The 17,882-nt window shown below is 36.9% G+C and overlaps 1 protein-coding gene across 2 annotated transcripts in view; it reads right to left on the reverse strand.

Moving 5' to 3' along the window:
- LOC136028904 (E3 ubiquitin-protein ligase TRIP12-like) overlaps positions 1–17,882 on the reverse strand; it is a 131,842-nt gene that overhangs the window by 73,050 nt on the left and 40,910 nt on the right. For both annotated transcript variants that reach the window (XM_065706862.1, XM_065706863.1), the window contains exons 7-12: positions 15,982–16,172; positions 13,315–13,503; positions 11,635–11,796; positions 9,736–9,858; positions 7,818–8,009; positions 4,827–5,036 (exon numbers count right to left, since the gene is read on the reverse strand). In XM_065706862.1, the coding sequence (XP_065562934.1) occupies positions 4,827–5,036; positions 7,818–8,009; positions 9,736–9,858; positions 11,635–11,796; positions 13,315–13,503; positions 15,982–16,172 (1,067 nt within the window). The remainder of the gene's footprint in view (positions 1–4,826; positions 5,037–7,817; positions 8,010–9,735; positions 9,859–11,634; positions 11,797–13,314; positions 13,504–15,981; positions 16,173–17,882) is intronic.

Raw genomic sequence — 17,882 nt, forward strand, 5'->3', positions numbered from 1 at the left:
AACCACCGCCACCCCCCCCCCTCCCAGTTTACAATTGTGAATAGTTTATTCTTCCTTTTACTCGAGATTTAGGGAATCATTAGGGAATCAATCGATCACTTATTTACAAATAAGTCTAGTGTTATGTGAAGAAATCGTTTTTTGATGCAATATTTGAATCTTTCAAGAGGTGGAAATCTGGAATCAGTCCATTTTTTATTTATCAGAGTTGTATACAAATTTTAATTATATCAGGCCTTCTTACCCCCTTGGCAAGGTTCCTTTGGACCCTTACCACCTTCGAACCACCCTGCCCCCCAATTTGCAAATGTGAACAGTTTATTCTTCCCTTGACTCAAGATCATTCGGGTGCTATTTGGCCAAAAGTACATTCTCTTCATTGCTAATAGCCGCCTTTTTTCACCAATTTGTTACACTTTTTTTTAAATCAAAGTTACAGAAGGATTTTCATACTATCTGATCCAAGGACCCAGAGTGAGGTCCTTAAAGTATGAATGTCCGAAATTTAAAAGATATAAGGGTATATTTTACAAACATTCTTTGATTTTCACCAAATGTGATAATCAAAAATTCTTCAGGTTGTTGATTACAAACCAAATGATCCACAAGATGTGCCTCTAGATTCGACATAATAAGACCAACCCCAGGGGTAAGGGCCCAAAATTATACAAATAGTACATCACTCGTAGATACTTTTTAGCAGAAATGAGGATATGCTTTACCTTGCTGAAAAAGGTATGATTTTATGACATAAAATAGACCCATGACCACAGGGCAACTCGTCAAAACCCGTTATGCGCGGATTTTCGGCTTGCATACTAAAGAACCTAAACGGGGACCTGGACGCCTACTCGCCAACCCACAAAACTGACACTGAGTAGGCTAAAGTTTCAGCCCCACTTCTGGTGCGTACGCTTTTATTCCACAACTCTTTTAGTCAACAATGCGTAAGCAACGTCTCCAACCCCTTTCGTAAACAGCGCACGTGCTCCGTCACTGGCTTTTTTGACAACAGTGTTTAAGCTTCGTCTCTAATCCCTTTGGTAAACACTGCGTACGCTTCGTATTTGATACCTTGGGTCAACAGTGCGCAGGTCCCATCTTTATCTACTTTCGTCGGTAGTACATACGTTCTGTCTCTGACCCCCTTTGGTAAAAGGTGCGTATCCTCTAACTCTGATCCCTTTGATCACAGCACATAGGCTCTGTCTCAAACCTCTTTTGCAAAATAATGCATGTGCTTCATCTCTGATAAAATCGGTAAAAAGGGTACGCGCTCCATCTACAACTCATTTTGGGAAAAATACATGCGCTTCATCCAACCCATTTGGTAAATTGTGCGCTCATTCTCCTACTTCCCTTTTGTGAACAACACGTAGGCTCTATCTCAACCCTCTTTAATTATCAGTACGTAAGCTGTGACCACCGTCTCAACTAAAGTGCCTCTACTCCGTCACGATTAGTACTAAAGTCAAGCATACCGTCAAAAATAAAAGTTACTATTTAACAATCTTTTAGCTTGAGTGTTTCAATTCTGAGTTTTATATAGCACTATGGAAGTTTAAACCAAAACAGCTTAAGTGCATAATTTATAAATAGCGTGCAATATTCATCAAAGCAGCTGTGTAGTTCATAGTCCGGTAGCTCCGTGCCCGTCAAAACAGCACGGACACCTCAACCACCAGCTTAGAGTACTAGTTTTGTGACACATTATTTGTTTTGCTTCAGGTATTGGGATGACTTTTAGGTGTTTTTTTTTCTTATAAATTTAATAGTTTTAGCATTGATATTTTTGAAAAATATAAATCTCCTAGATTTTACGAGAAATATAACAAAAATATTAGTGAATGGAATTTCTGATTCCCCAAACTCTGCATAAATTTACATTATTCGTACAATCAAATGTTTTAGCTCTAAGGCAAACAAGTAAAAATATATTAACAATATTTCTAAAAGTATCTTATAATTAAATAAATCAATCGAAAAAAGGACAGAAATTGAATTCAAAAATCACAAAAGAAAAAGAAGTCCTTCGAAGAAAGATGAAGAACGATATTCGAATCTGAAACAAACAGAAAAAGTCATAGTAAGTCAATAGAGAAATCATTCTAGAGTTTTGCCAGTAAAAATATTTGTAGTAAACTGTAAAAAGCATAAGTATAGCATAGTTTTTCAATGCTCTTTCTTTAAGCATTGAAAGCTTGAAGACCCTAGTACAGGGTCTCAAGTGGTGACTTTTTTTGCTTGTTTTTTTTTTTTTTTTTTTTGCGTTAAGGGGAACCCATTGATAAGTGATTTGTTTTGTAGTTCCGGGAATGGCCGCACAAGCCATAAGGGTTTTTGGCAAATTTATCTCTTTTTTTTGTATTTTTTTTGCAGTGCACTTAAGAGAGCTATAGCCCAGGTAATAGCTGTAATAATATGCAAAGCTTGTATCTGATAAATTGGCAGCACCTTCTAAAGGAGAAAGTAACTGCAATGACTGAAATAATAAAATAACCTGGACTAGCTGGAGCTGAAGCCTTTTTAGTAATCTAATAAATCTGCTTTTAAAAAAATAGCAGGCGCTCTGTTCTTCTATACAGCTACTCCTACTACTAACAACTCGAAGAAGCACCAAGCCACTGCGACCAACACACCTGCCACCCTCCTCATACCAAATCTATTCGAAGCTTCACTCTTTGCACCCTTCAATGAACTTCAATGAACTTCCTTTGATACACTACAAATATGTAATGTATCAAGCAGATGGTTTGTGATCAGTCTTTGCCAAGCATACCCCCTCTGGAGGAATCCATTTGACTTGCGGGGGAGGGGGCAACTACAGAAAAGATCTTAATGCAGCGATTATACAATCAACAAGCATATAAATTTATGTATATTTTCAGATTTCCAGAGAAAGAGGGTTTAAACAGGGTACCTTACTTCCTCCTGGGGGCATTGTTTGATTATTATAGCAGTCATGAAATAATACGTTCTTTTTTGGCAATCAAATGACTAATATCGTACCCAGGGTCATATCCCAGGGAGGGGCGTCGGTTCTAACTCTCCCCCCAAAAAGATTAATTCTCCAACTCTTGAATTAGTCGTAAAAATACAGATAAAAGACTATATCAAACAAAAGTCTATAAAAAAGAACATTTCTCTGACTCGTAAATTGGTCTTGCAAAGGCAGTACCCCCCCCCCCCCCTTTCAAACAAAAATCCTTCTGGTAATCTCTCTAAAATAAAAATACCATCAGTAACCCATCTCCCCATAAAAAAAACTTGTATACACCGCCCTGGTCTAACTTACCTTATGAAAGTCTTTTCTCGGAAATTAGTCATTTTGTACTCAGGCCAAAATTTTACAGTATAAATACTAAAAGCGCCAAAAACTAGCCAAAGCGCAAATCAATTAGTGTAGAACAACACACACAAACTCTTCAATAAAATTTAGCTAGTATATTCCTCTTGTTGGATTTTGTCAGATTTATTGTCGCGATATTTGCTTGATTTTCGTCTTCATATTTTGTTACTGGCTGACAAAATCCTCGTTTTTTAACATATTTTATTTTTTTTCCATTTATTATATCCTTTCCTTTCTTGGTTTCATACGTATAGTATGTTCTTTCATCTTTAGTGAACGCTTAACAGTTTCTTTTTTACTTTTGCTTATAAGAACTTTGAAAATTTTTCTTTACGTCCCCAAATCTTCTTTTAAACAGTTCGTGATAACGAACTGTAGTAATTAGCGACCCGGCTCAATCGTAACCAAAACTCTTAAAAAATGGAATTTTGATGCCAATAGCTACATCAAAAGAATCGCATTTTAAAGCTAATTTTAAATATATAAGTTTCTTCGACGAAAATTACACCATCAGATTCATTATATCAGAAAACCCTACTGTAGCAGTTTCAGGCTCCTATCTCCAAAAATGTGGAATTTTGTATTTTTTGCCACAAGGCAGATCACGGATGCGTGTTTATTTGTTTTTTTGTTGTTTTTTTTTTCCGGGGGTGATCGTATCGACCCAGTTATCCTAGAATGTTGCGAGAGGTTTCATTCTAACGGAAATGAAAAGTTCTAGTGCCCTTTTTAAGTGACCAAAAAATTGGAGGGCACCTACGCCCCCTCCCACGCTAATTATTTTCCCAAAGTCAACGGATCAAAATTCTGAGATAGCCATTTTATTCACCGTAGTCGAAAAACCTTATAACTATGTCTTTGGGAACGACTTACTCCCCCACAGTCCCCGCGGGAGGGGCTACAAGTTACAAACTTTGACTGGTGCTTACATATAGTAATGGTTATTGGGAAGTGTACAGGCGTTTTCAGGAGGATTTTTTCGTTGGAGGCTTCACTCTTTGCACCCTTCAATGAACCTACAATTTCCTTTAAATCCTTCATTATCACCTCATCCATCCGAGGGATGACTTATTCTTATGTAGAACAGACCTAAAGCATAACCCCGAGTTAAGATTGATCCTGCCTACAAAAATACGATGAAAATACGGTTGCATGATTCAAATGGGAACAGTTCAATGAAGAAGGCCTGGTCTTGGCAGTCTCGATAAAAAGTTTATAAAAATACCTCTTAATAAGACTTTACACTGTGAAGTTTTTGCAACAAAATTATAGAAAATACGTTTCTATAATTCGAATCTGTACCACTGATTCAGGGAGGCCTCCTTAAAATGACAATGCATTAAAAAATAGTCCACAGGCCACGCAAAAAAATAATCCGTTTTTTTTCAATTATTAACAGATAATAATATTAATTATAACTATTAAATAAAAAAACAATTACAAATATTAATAATTTAATTTGATTGAAATGTGATACCTCAATAACCCTAGAGTCTGGTAGCTTGTAAGGTTTCCATTGTCCCTTTTCGTCTTTCCAGCACCACTGAACAGATTGGGAAGACGATAATTGCCCTATAAGCAGCGAGTTGACTGAGAATATGTTGTCTCTTGGCAATTTCGGCAGGAGCTCAGACACTAGTGAAACAATATCAAACAGTTCTGCTGAACTTCTGGACATCAAGGAGAGCTGCAACATGTAAAAACATGATTTTAGATTGAAAAAAATTTTTTAGCATTTCCGTAAATTAAATAAGTAATAGGGCGAGAGGGCATTAAAAAAATTCAAATTAAGATTAAATTATGGAAAGACACGACTAAATCCAGGGGGAAGGTTTGAACCCCCCCCCCCCTCCCAAACTGTTTGGATATTTTTTATAAGTTTTTCCTGTAGGTAATTTTTTAGTTTTATACTAATTAGATTAAATACTAATTTTTAAAATACTAGAAGTTACAAAAAAAATGTTTGAGGACAATTTTCCCCCTCCCCTAACTCCCGCGAAAAAATAGAAAGGGGAAAAGAAACGTTGAAAAAATGAAAATTAAAACGTAAATTGTGGAAAGAAAATGGAAAGCTTTGGCATGAATATTATAAATTTTTAGATGTCATGGGAGGGTCCTTAAAGTGGAATTAAAACAAGCTAAATCTATGAATTTTTTTAGTCAAAATATATTTAAAGTTTAAGAATCAATGAAAATGGAGTGATGCTTTACTTGGATTTTTTACTACAAATTCGCATACACAATAAATAGATATAAACTCAAAATAAACAAATAATAGTAAAAATGGATAGTGAGCAAAAGCAATAATATGAAGAAAAACAAATTTTACATATTTGCAAGCATTGAAACATTTGATTGATACCGCAAAAAGCACTCTAAGACATCAAAAGTAGAGAGTACCAGGGTTTTAAGGCTTCTTAGAACTGCAAATATTCAAAACAAAGCATAAAAAGTGGAGTGAAAATAGACTCAGCCAAGCTCAGAATAGAAGATAAACTAAAAAAAAAAAAAAAAAAAAAAAAAAAAAAAAAAAAAAAAAAAAAACAGAAATATACTGCTGCAAAAAGAGCAAACAGCACAAGAGCCAAGAGCTCATATGGCGCTTGTGACGAGGTAAGAACCTAAAATTAGCCTCGGTATACTAGAGTTATCATATCAAGTTTCTTTAAGATGCGATCACCCATTCGTAAGACAAATATACCTCAATTTTCACGATTTTCAATCCCTCGAGCCCCCCGGACGGTCGAATCGGGCAAACGACTGTTCTCAAGTCCATTTGTGCAGGTCCCTGACACACCTGCCGATTTTCATCGTCCTAACACGGCAAGAAGCACCGAACTCTTTAAAGCACTAGAAATCCCCGCAACTCCAGTTATGTCAGTCACGTATCTAGAACTTGTGCTTATTCTTCCCATCAAGTTTCATCCTGATCTCTCCACTCTAAGCTTTTCCAAAAATTTCCGTTCCCCCTTCCACCCCCCGATGTCCCCGGGCCCGATCAGAATTGAAAATGAAGCATCTGAGACATGAGATCTTTCTAAATATCAAGTTTCATTAAGATCTGATCGCCCATTCGTATGAAAAACAAACGTCGATTTCACGATTTCCCCTCCCTCCCCCCCCCCAAGATGGTCGAGTCCATGGAACGACTGTTATCAAGTCAATTTGTGCAGGTCCCTGACACGCCTACCAATTTTCCTCGTCCTAACACGTCCAGAAGCACCAAACTCACCAAAGCACTGAAAATCCTACCCAGCTCCCCCAAAGAGAGCGGATCCGGTCTGTTTATTTCAATCATGTATCTAAGACGTGTTCTTATTCTTCCCACCAAGTTTCATCCCGATCTCTCCACTCTAAGCGTTTTCCAAGATTTCCAGTTTCCCCCTCCAACTCCCCCCAATGTCACCAGATCCGGTCAGGATTTAAAATAAGAGCTGTGAGACACGAGGTACTTTTAAATATCAAATTTCATTAGGATCCGATCACCCGTTCGTAAGTTAAAAATACCTAATTTTTTCTAATTTTTCCGAATTAGCCGTCACTCCACTCCCCCCCCCCTCCAGATGGTCCAATCAGGGAATTGACTATTTGTAATCTAATCTGGTCCGGTCTGTGATACGCCTTCTAACTTTCATCTTCCTAGCTTTTCTGAAAGTGCCCGAACTAGCAAAACCGGTACTGACGGACCTTCCAACCGATCGACAGAAATTGGGATCGCTATATGGCACTTGGCCGACGCGCAAGTGCCATAAAAACTGGTGTACATGGAAACAATCGATGTAAATAAAAAATTCGACGTATATACAAAAAATCGATGTACAAAAAAAAATTAACATTGACATTTAAAAAAATTCATTTTCTCGAAAGTGATTGGGCAATCTGTAGTCCAGCAGTCCCGTATCCACAAAAACTCAATAGCATAATGTAGGGAAACCCTACCCACTATACAGAGTTTGTCCGAGCCAGTTCATGGGTCTCAGCGGCGCTTTATATGTTTGTATTAATGACATGGTTGCGCTAATGAATTTAAGCTAAATAATCCAAAATCAAATATTTGCTATTTCTTTTGTATCATTAAGGTTTAACCCCCCCCCCCCCGCCCCTTGCAAAACCTCTATCTTTTAGTCTCCCAATTTAATCCATATTGTTTTTTGCCATGCTTTTCCAGATCCATTCACGAACCACGCCGAAAAGTCTTTTGGATCTGAGTTTCCATCAATGGTTTTATTCACTTGTACAGAGATTCACTTGTACAATGATTTAATTATTTTTTGTTTAAGTACTTCACAATATTTTATATTAAAATGTGCCTATTTTTCGTAGGGGGAAGGGTCATTTGCCCTAGTGTCGGGGGTCAATTACCTTCTCCCGTGCCCCTTCCGAAGAATGCAAACGTGTTCATGGGGCTATAAGACAATTAGAGAGGAAAAGGAGAAAGGAAGAATAAGAGAAGAAAAAAATTAATTACCTCCTTGTTTGAAGTTGAGGCTATTGAATGAGCCGCTTCTGGACTTCCGCGCAATAGATATAACAGAGTATCAGCAAAATTATTCTTTAGAACCTTCAGGGCGATATCCTGGCACTGTGAGCAAATCACAGAGTAGATTCGAATGATTAAAACAAATGTCGACGAGCTAAACATTGGTGGAGACGACATCAACTATAAAAAAAAAATGAACTCAAAAATCAAAATGGTAAAACCTACAAACATAACCTAACACATTTGAAGCTTCTTAAGAAAGGAGCATAAGGAGTTTCAGCGCCCACAAAAACATTTCACACCGGAAGAATGGGTATGGGAAGAGAGGTTCCCTACATCTGGCAAGATGGTCATCTCCCTATGGGCATGTGACAAATTCTATTTCAAGAATTCAATCTTTTTGTGTTATTTAGCCCCCCCCCCCCAAGTTCTGAATTATCTCCATGCCCCCTTCCCCCCTGAACTCAAGTCTATGTGTTATACGTCTTGACTCGACTTACTTTTAAGTGAATAAGAAACAGATAAGTAAGAACACAGCTCCAGGAATTGATTAGTGAAACATTTTGTAATCAATGTAAGGATGTTACTAAATAAAAGTAGCAAAAATGGAGCAGAGGATATATCTTAGTGAAGCAAATGGTCTTCATGTTAGAGGAAATTCGATTAATAGCAAATTAATTCGATTATTTTTTCGATTCGATTAATATTCGATTAAAAGAAATCCCATCGATTAATCGAATATCCAATTCGATTAATAGAAAAACTATAGAAAGTGGCTTAAACCTAAGTTAACCGATATGGTTTGTCATGGAAACCCTCTTGATGAGAATTCGCCGTAAAAATTCCCATTCATGCATTAAAAGTTAACATTACCCGGAATTTGGGCAACCCAGGTAAGCTGAATCGCATATTCCCCGGATCCATCCAACGGCTTCTTCTCTTCACCTTGATTGAGTCATCTGTTTGGTATTTTTCTATTCTACGGATGTCTAGATTCCACTCGTATTAGCGGACAAAGCCTCTCTTCGCGAGAAAGCTAGACTAGTTGCTAATGTTTTCAATCCATCTGAGTTAAACCCCTCTTAGATCTCCCAGTTCATATCCTTGCGTGTGCTTCTTCTGATACTTTAAAATGATACTTTAAATTGTCTTCCAGCCTAATTTATGGGTCCGACAGTCCGTCATATTACTATGTTGTTCTTACTAGATAAGTCCCTGCCATGCCTTGCGTGCTACGCGAGGCGTGGGACGGAGCCTTTGCAGGGATTTGTGATTGTGAGTATTAAATTTTCTTTTAAAATCAGTATATTTCTGCCATTCTTAAATTCATTAAATTGTATTAATCATATACTTATATCTATGGATCGATGGTTCGGCAAGCTTACCATTTTCAACTATCTGGCCCGTGGTTTTCTAGGACCAAAACACAAGGTTCCACTCGACATTAGAGCGGCGTAACTCGGCATTTGGTTCGAATTTGGGCACACCTTGTCGATGAATATTTTTGTTCAATTGGGCCTTTTGAGTCCTTTGGGGGATGCTTAAGTATCACAGAGTAAAGTGGAGAGGAAGGTGTGGATTGAGGGGACTGGGACCTGTCAGGCAGACTGACCGGGAAGCGGCTAGTGTTCAACATAAATCAACCTAATTTTCTCGAAAGTTCATTCACTTTCGAAACTACTGTTCCATGAACAGACTCGCCGATTCCAGGTGCTTCACACGGACTGAAAATTACGAACTTCGAGTTCATGGCAAAACTGATAAGATACTTCCGCTCTACAGCAATCCCACATATGAAGGAAATACAAAGCAAACCAAAATAAATAATTTACCGAAGTCCAGAACTTGACTGGTCAGGAATTCGCCTAAAATATTCTAGTGTAGGATAGTGTGTAAATTTACTTACAAGGTGTTGTAGATTAGTCAACAGAGACTTGCCAGCTATCTCCCGCAATTGTTCTCTGTTGCTTTGAAATGCTTCTGCAATCCGACACAAGGCTAGACAAATATTGTCAACACATTTCTGGTCCTGAAAACAAAATAGAACTTATGAAGTAGCGAAGAAATGAGGTACTAATAAAGCACTAGTAGTACAAAATAGATGTTTTCAATGCATGTTTGGTCAAAGAACCAGAGGAGTAATGTTGAAAAAAAGACCTTTCCATCTTTGTTCCCACTTCTGAAAATAAGAGCTAGACCCGCAGTTAATTATTTCAAACTAGCTAACTCGTCACGCATTGCTGCGATCTCAAAAGAAAGGAAATTCAAGGAGAAATTCGCACCGAAAACTTCCTCCTGCGACCCCCCCCCCCCCTCCGTGGAAAATTCCCCCTCCTACGTGTATTAACAACGATCGTATTTTTAAATTTAGAAGTAACCCCAGACAATCCTTCTTAGAAATATCCTCCACGAAAAATTCCCCAAACCCTCCACGGAAAATTTACCCCGGAAAATTTTACGCGGGTATAAAATACAGATTTTGTTTTTCAATTTAAAAGCATTTGAAAAATTAGGGTAGGATTATTAACCTACCCATCGGGTGTTGTTGGATAATTAATACTCTGAACAAAAGCAACTTTCGAGCATTTGTGTTCAGGGTCTCTAGTTTCAGTCAACATGAAAACTGTTCGAAATATTAAGAGTCCTTGCTCGGGGGAGGGGGGTATTAATACCTAAAACCTTCGCAAGAGTGCATTTAACAACTTCTTAAAGTTTCTTAGCGATTGGATGAGCAGTGTAGTAAAAACATCTGAAAAACATCTGAAAAAAACATATATTCAATATTGAACGAGAATAAAGAATATTAAAATATTCGTCTGACTTTAAGTGGTTTAGTAGCAGAACACTAATTCAGAACATTTGTAAGATCATTTATTCAACTGAAATTCAGTGAATAAATTTATATTTTGATTACATAGACGAAAATTTTTCGTGGACAATTTTTCGGTCAAATTACAGAAAAATGATATAAAATAATTCGATGCAACATAAAGTTACACAAACCACTAGCAGTCTAGTAGCTATCCGCAGTCGAATAGGTCAGCCTCTCATTACCGGCGTTCAAAGGAAGAAGAGGTGGGTATATTTATGAAATGCACTCCATATGAATGAAGGCCGCCTTTCTCGGAGTCTAAATTTGGAAACCAGCCAACAAAAGAGACAAGGTCGTCCAAAGAACACCTTAGGCGAACTTTTGACGGAGGTCTGAGGACCGTAGAGACCTCATTAATACCTGGATGGGAAGACGTCATCGCTACAGCACCGCTTCGGGACGAGTAGAGGCTACGTCGACGCCCTATGCGCCACCAATGGTTCCAAAGGAACCACTGGATGCATGAAAATGCATCGACAGATTAATGTTATCGGATAAATTAAAGTAGCGTTTTGGTAAATGACCACAGATTGTAGCAAATTGAAAAATCAAGTAGTGCAATGCCATTACTGGCCGGAGTTTTCAATTGACTGAGTTTCACTGAATTCAGCTTGCTGTATAACAGCACCGCCTGTAGGGACAGCAGAGTCGAATGACGTATTTTTTTACCTCTTTACCTTTAATAAAAGGAAGTTATTTTTTTGATTTTTCTATTTCTAGTGGCTTCTAGGGAAATGATTTACCAAGAAGCATGGACTGAAATGCGTAAAGTCCGACTTTCACTGTCAAATTTTTCATTTATATCGACAACTTAGCAACTAAATACCTTGGAATTTTTTTGCTGTTTTGTGTAGTTACAAGCATTGTTTTGTTACATGGAAAGAAAAAAAACATAAAATTAGTTTTTTACATGTATGTTTTTTCTGAACATACCTCCAATGATAGATAATCTGCCAAAATCGGAAAACACTCTCTGAGCATGTTAAAATCGTCCGGGTTTAAATGCTGGCAACACTGGGCAACAATGGAAAGAGCAGCTCGCTTTGATTCATTTGATAGATATTCTAGGTGTGTTAAACATGCAGCAACGCCATTCTGGAATAAATATTCACAATCGAATTTATTACTAAAATTAAAAAATAAACACTGCAAAATTCTATAAAACACAAAAAAAATCCCCTCTATCTCAGATTAAAATAGACATATTAAAACATACTAGAGGTTCACGGATGAACAAAACAAATATGTAGTGTATCAACCAGATGGTTTGTGATCAGTCTTTGCCAAACATTCCCCCTCTGGAGGAATCCATTTGACTTGTGGGGGAGGGACGAACTATAGAAAAGATCTTAATGCAGCAATTATACAATCAACAAGCACATAAATTTATGTATGTTTTCACATTTCCAGAGAAGGAGGGTTTAAACAGGGTACCTTACTTCCTCCTGGGGGCATTGTTTGATTATTATAGCAGTCATGAAATAATAAGTTCTTTTTTGGCAATCAAATGACTAATATTGTACCCAGGGTCATATCCCAGGGAGGGGGCGTCGGTTCTTACTCTCCCCCCAAAAAGAATAATTCTCCAACTCTTGAATTAGTCGTAAAAGTACAGATAAAAGACTATATCAACGAAAGTCTATAAAAAAGAACATTTCTCTGACTCGTAAATTGGTCATGCAAAGGTAGTACCCCCCCCCCCTTTCACACACAAATCTTTCTCTAAAATAAATCTCTCTGAAATAAAAATACCATCAGTAGCCCCTCTCCCCACAAAAAAACTTGGATACACCGCCCTGGTCTTACTTACCTTATGAAAGTCTTTTTGCGGAAATTAGTCATTTTGTACTAAGGCCCGATAAAATTTAGCTAGTATATTCCTCTTGTTAGATTTTGTCAGATTTATTGTCGCGATATTTGCTTGATTTTCGTCTTCATATTTTGTTACTGGCTGACAAAATCCTCGTTTTTTCACCTATTTTATTTTTTTTTCCATTTATTATATCCTTTCCTTTCTTGGTTTCACATGTATAGTATGTTCTTTCATCTTTAGTGAGCGCTTAACAGTTTCTTTTTTACTTTTGCTTATAAGAACTTTGAAAATTTTTCTTTATGTTCCCAAATCTTCTTTTCCTACAAGTAAAGACACTAAAACTGAGAAAATAGCACGATATCAAGGATACCAACAGTCACACCAGTGAATGCAGTAAAAAACGCATAAAGAAGAAATTAAGACAAGTAAGAAAAGAAAAATACTTCAGCCCTAAAAAACATATCCTTGTATTACCATAATGCTTAAGTGTTTTAGTTTTAATCCTTGAATGCTTGTCCAACTTTATTGAGGGGGGGTGTCTAAAAGTGAATTAAGAGAGACAAAGAAGGAGAGAGAGAGGAAAAAGAGAGGTGACGAGAGAGAGAGAGAGAGAGAGAGAGAGAGAGAGAGAGAGAGAGAGAGAGAGAGAGAGAGAGAGAGAGAGAGAGAGAGAGAGAGAGAGAGAGAGAGAGAGAGAGAGAGTAATAAACTATAGCTTAATACTCATCAGTACTATAAGCTGATGAAAAGCTCCATTTCCAGAAATTTTCAAACTAAACACGGACTGTTTATATGCTTACCAGGTTGAGAATAGCTCTTGCATGTCTTCTTGACAGCATTTCAAGGACAACTAAAGCATGCTCAGCGACATCCAAGCAGAGAATAGACTCCAGCCTCTGAAGGAGCACTGGGATTGCTTCAGCAATAAGAGTTACTGATCTTGGAAGGGCATCCATCAAACTCTTCAACACACGACAAGCAGCAATCATCTAAAAACCACAAAAAATACTTGAACTTAAGCAAACATATAGACTTAACAAAGGTGGAAAACCTTTGCTACTTCCAGGTAAGATGAGCAGACCAGCATTAAAGAAAAAAAGAAAGAGTAAAAAGAAGAGAAGGGGCAAGACTATACCCGGAGTCAAGGAAGGCTGAACCAACTCCCATTGTAAGTGGTGGAAAAAATCATAGACAGTCAAAATTTCAGGTAGGCACGTGGCAGAACCACCTCGCCCAAACATTCATGTCTGCATGTATAAACTATTTTTCAGGTTTTGAAACCAAGTCCACAATTTTTGTTTTAAATTGCGTTCTAGTCAATATTTGTCACCTTCCCAACCCCCCCCCCCCCTGAACCAAAATCCAGGACACTGCCTAGCTGCAAAACAATATTCAGGCAATTTTTCACGCATGAGTTCTCTGCATTTGACTCTAAATTGTTAACTATGCAACTGGGAATTTTTGTCCAATAAGATAAGATAAGAATGAGCTAAAGCTAAAGAAAAGACAAACTGATCTTTAAGGGGATCAAACAAAACAAAATTGGGTTTCTCACCTGAAAGTAAGGAGAAAGTCTTAAGGTTCTTTAAAGATATTTCTCACTCAAATTCAACAGGCTTTATATTTCAGGAGTCATTCTTAATGAATTATAACAAAAAGACAAAACTTTAGCATAAAAGCACAAGGGAAAAGCCTCCCTCCCATATATATGGAATAATTTCTGTTTGTTTTCAATTTTAATGTTGCTCCTTGCTTTCAGTTGAAAAAACTTTTTTTGTATTTACTTTCTGACCGTTTTTCGAATCATGCCAGAAACTACCTGCTCCGTGTAAAAATTTCCGTAGAAATTTCCCTCTGGAAAATTTTCACCCACGGAAAATCCCCTCCCGAGAAAAAGTTCCGTGTATTACTTTCAGTTGAAAAAACCTATTTTGTGTTTACTTTCTGGCCGTTTTTCGAATCATGCCAGAAACTCTCTGCTCATTGTAAAAAGTTCCGTGGAAACTTCCCTTTGAAAACTTTTCTCCCACAGAAAATTTTTTCTTGGAAAATCCCCTCACCCAAAAAGTTCTGTATATTTCACAATAACAAATACTATCATTAAACAATGGGTATAGCTTATAGTCCTTTCCCAGGGGATATGGGGGGTCATGTCATCCCCAGAGGCGTAATTATTAGATCTTTTAACTATTCTGAATTAAATATATATCTCAAAATTTTGATCAAATGTCTTTGGAGAAAATGGGGCGCTAGAGAGAGACTAGTTACCCTCCAATCTTCTCATTACTTAAACTAGGCATTATAACTTTTTATTTCCGTTTCAATGAGGTCTCTCTTGATCTTCTAGGATCACTGGTTCGATACGATCATCCCTGGGGGAAAAGGGGAAAGGGCAAAGGAATAAACACGTATCCGTGATATTTTTTTTCTGGGAAGAAAAAATGCAAAATTCCACACTTTTGTAGATAAGAGCTTAAAACCTCTACGGTAGGGTTCTCTGTGCCAACAATTCTACGGCGCAAAAAATTATGAAGAAACTGGGGTTACTCAAATAGACTTTTCAGGCTAACACAATCGCAATTTTGAAAATACTCAGAAAAAATTACTTATTAAAGGACACTTCTAGTGTTGCATTAGGACATTTTGTAACACCCCAGAGTACTCAAGATGAGTACTATTTTTGTGCTTTTGTAAAGCCTATAAGATCAAGGTAAAAAGACATGTGTGATTAAGAGAAATTTCGACAAGAAAACTCAACCACCCACCCCAATTCATACTACATGCCCTCCCAGGCAGCAGCTTCAAAACAAACGATTTACAAGGTTTTGACTTCTGTATTGAAGGCCTACTTAGTAAAAATATATTTCTCTGGGCTTTAATTCTATGTTAACCAAGGACCGTACCATAGGCGGGGAAAGCAAATGAAATCAAATGAACTCCTCTAGAACCCTTATCGAACCCTTTGTGTTCTTATATCAATATACTAAACAGGTTGAGTTGAGCAAAAAAGGAAACAACAAAAGGTACTCTAAAAAAATGAAAAAAATTTATAGATTACCATTGATGGAGGAGGGCGGGCAAAAAGTTATTCCCTCTCTAATACAGTTCAAACACAAAAGTAGCATTTTTTATAGTGAGATTTTTTTTTAACCAACTGCTCTGGATCTGTACAAGGTTAAAAAAAAACGGTTATTATGATATAAAAAAAAATTCAAGATCATATTTAGTCTATTTGAGTAGAAAGTGTAAAAATGTAGGGAATGCTTTATAAAATGGAGGGCCATCTAAATGTCGAGATGACCTCTTGAAGTTCATGAATATTTGAGACATATATTGTCATAGGCTATTTAAAAGTACTTTACTTGACCGAGTTCAACTCAAAAGTCTAACTGCCTTACACCTTCATTCCTTCATAAAATAAATTAGCACCACCTCCACAATGCATGTTACAATATAGTAACACTTACAATGAGAAAGTTTTCTTCTTCTTCCTTTGATAAAAGATGGTTCACAGCAATGACGACTTGTCTGACAGGAAACGCTGGTAGTGATTCCTCGTTGTTGTGGAGCACAAACGATGCCATTCTGTCAGTTGCTTCGAGCTGACGTTTCTCATCACCAGTTGCATGCATGTCAGCAAGCATTTGCTGGACTTGTGCTAAAAATAAAACATAATAAGAAGCGAAAATGTTTTTTTTTTGGATGAATATTAAAGTTTCACAAGAGTTCCGTCACACAATCTCTCAAAACTTTTCGGTAACTTGTCCTCAAAGGTGATAATGTAAAAAGAATTTATCAGGAGCCCCTCCCCCCAGGATTGGCCTTCACTCAAGAAAATTGGAACCAAAAGTTTGATTTGAAACTGGAGCACTCGCTTTCCCCTTCCTCTACGTAATAAAAGCCTGCAGGGAGTGGTTTGTTTTTCTTCAACGTAAATCTTAACGACATAGTTGTACATAGACAGGATAGGTATCTGTAAGTTTTGCATGAAAGAATTCTTTAACTTAACTTAGAAACACATTTTTTTTTTTATCTTTTGACATGCTAGTTTTTAGTATACGTACACTTTTCATACTTTCGAGCACCCCCTCCCACTCTCAAAAGTGAATGCCTAAAGAAGTCATACACAGGGAATTCAAGATAAAAATAGTTTTTGGTAACTTCTTCTTCTAGACTATTAAAAGACCACTACTGATACATATTAAAAAAAAAATCGCATTTCATGCGCATATATTACGAGGGCTGCTGTTCTTTCTACCTCCAAATGGCTATAAGGGAAAGACGGCTGAATATATAAAAAACATATGGTCTATGTAAGGAGGACTAAATGAACTTGTTCCTCCAAGCTTTCGTTTCTGCAGTAAAACTTCTATTTTCAAGAGGAAACCTCTATTCAGGCAGGTAAGCAAGCACCAATTCCAAATTGATCTTAGACTGGAATCTAAAAGTTACTGAGCCACCAGCTCAGGGGAGCTTGTGTTAAGGGACCACCAGCTGGTCCCTTAACACAAAATGTTTTTTGAAAAATAAGAAATAAATAAATAAAAGATTCAGAAAAGTAGCATTTCTCACGATTCTGGAAATAGTACTGAATCGTTACAAGCCATTTTTGCTTGTGATTTCACTGGAGTTTCTTATTTCATTTTCTACGTTTGGGACTAAGGCAGAGGAACAGTATCACATGTACCACCTCAATCTCATTGCTAAAAAAAAATTGAGTTTACCATCAGCTCTTTTCTTAGTATTGATATTAGAAATTTGGCCCGGGGTAAGTACTAAGTTCTTCTACATGCAGTTCTTCCTCAACAGTTGTTTTATTTTACTGCCATAATCGCCAGCAGATAAGAGACTGGATGGCCTTTTTTGCATTAGGCAAGTTAGTTCGAATATAGTAGATTCAAATGCTGGAATTCTATATAGATACTATACTTTACTATAGATACTATAGATTACTATAAGATAGATAGATAATTTGAATTATAATGATAGTCCAGTTTTAACTTATAAATTTTCAAAAACTACTGGGCAAATTATTTTTAATTATAATTTAATACTTAAAAGATTAGATAGTGATATAAATTGAAAACCGGTTTGTAATTGTAAGCAACTTGGCCCATTTGTAAATCCTACTTACAAACATGTTATAACAGGGGACTTGTAAATAATAAAGCAAGATGATCTTCAAATTATAATGAATAAAGGGGCTAATTTCCGTCTTTCTCATCATCTGAAACCATCGAGTGTTCTTGATGGCTTGGAAAATGATTTTGATTTATTTATTGATAAGTGGTGTAAGAAAGAGAATAAAAATAAAGAGAGTTTTCAAAGTTGGAAGAATTTAATTATTAGTAGAATAAGAAATAAAATA

The sequence above is a fragment of the Artemia franciscana genome, chromosome 7 (genome assembly GCF_032884065.1).
Source record: "Artemia franciscana chromosome 7, ASM3288406v1, whole genome shotgun sequence".
Taxonomy (NCBI): Eukaryota; Metazoa; Arthropoda; class Branchiopoda; order Anostraca; family Artemiidae; genus Artemia; species Artemia franciscana.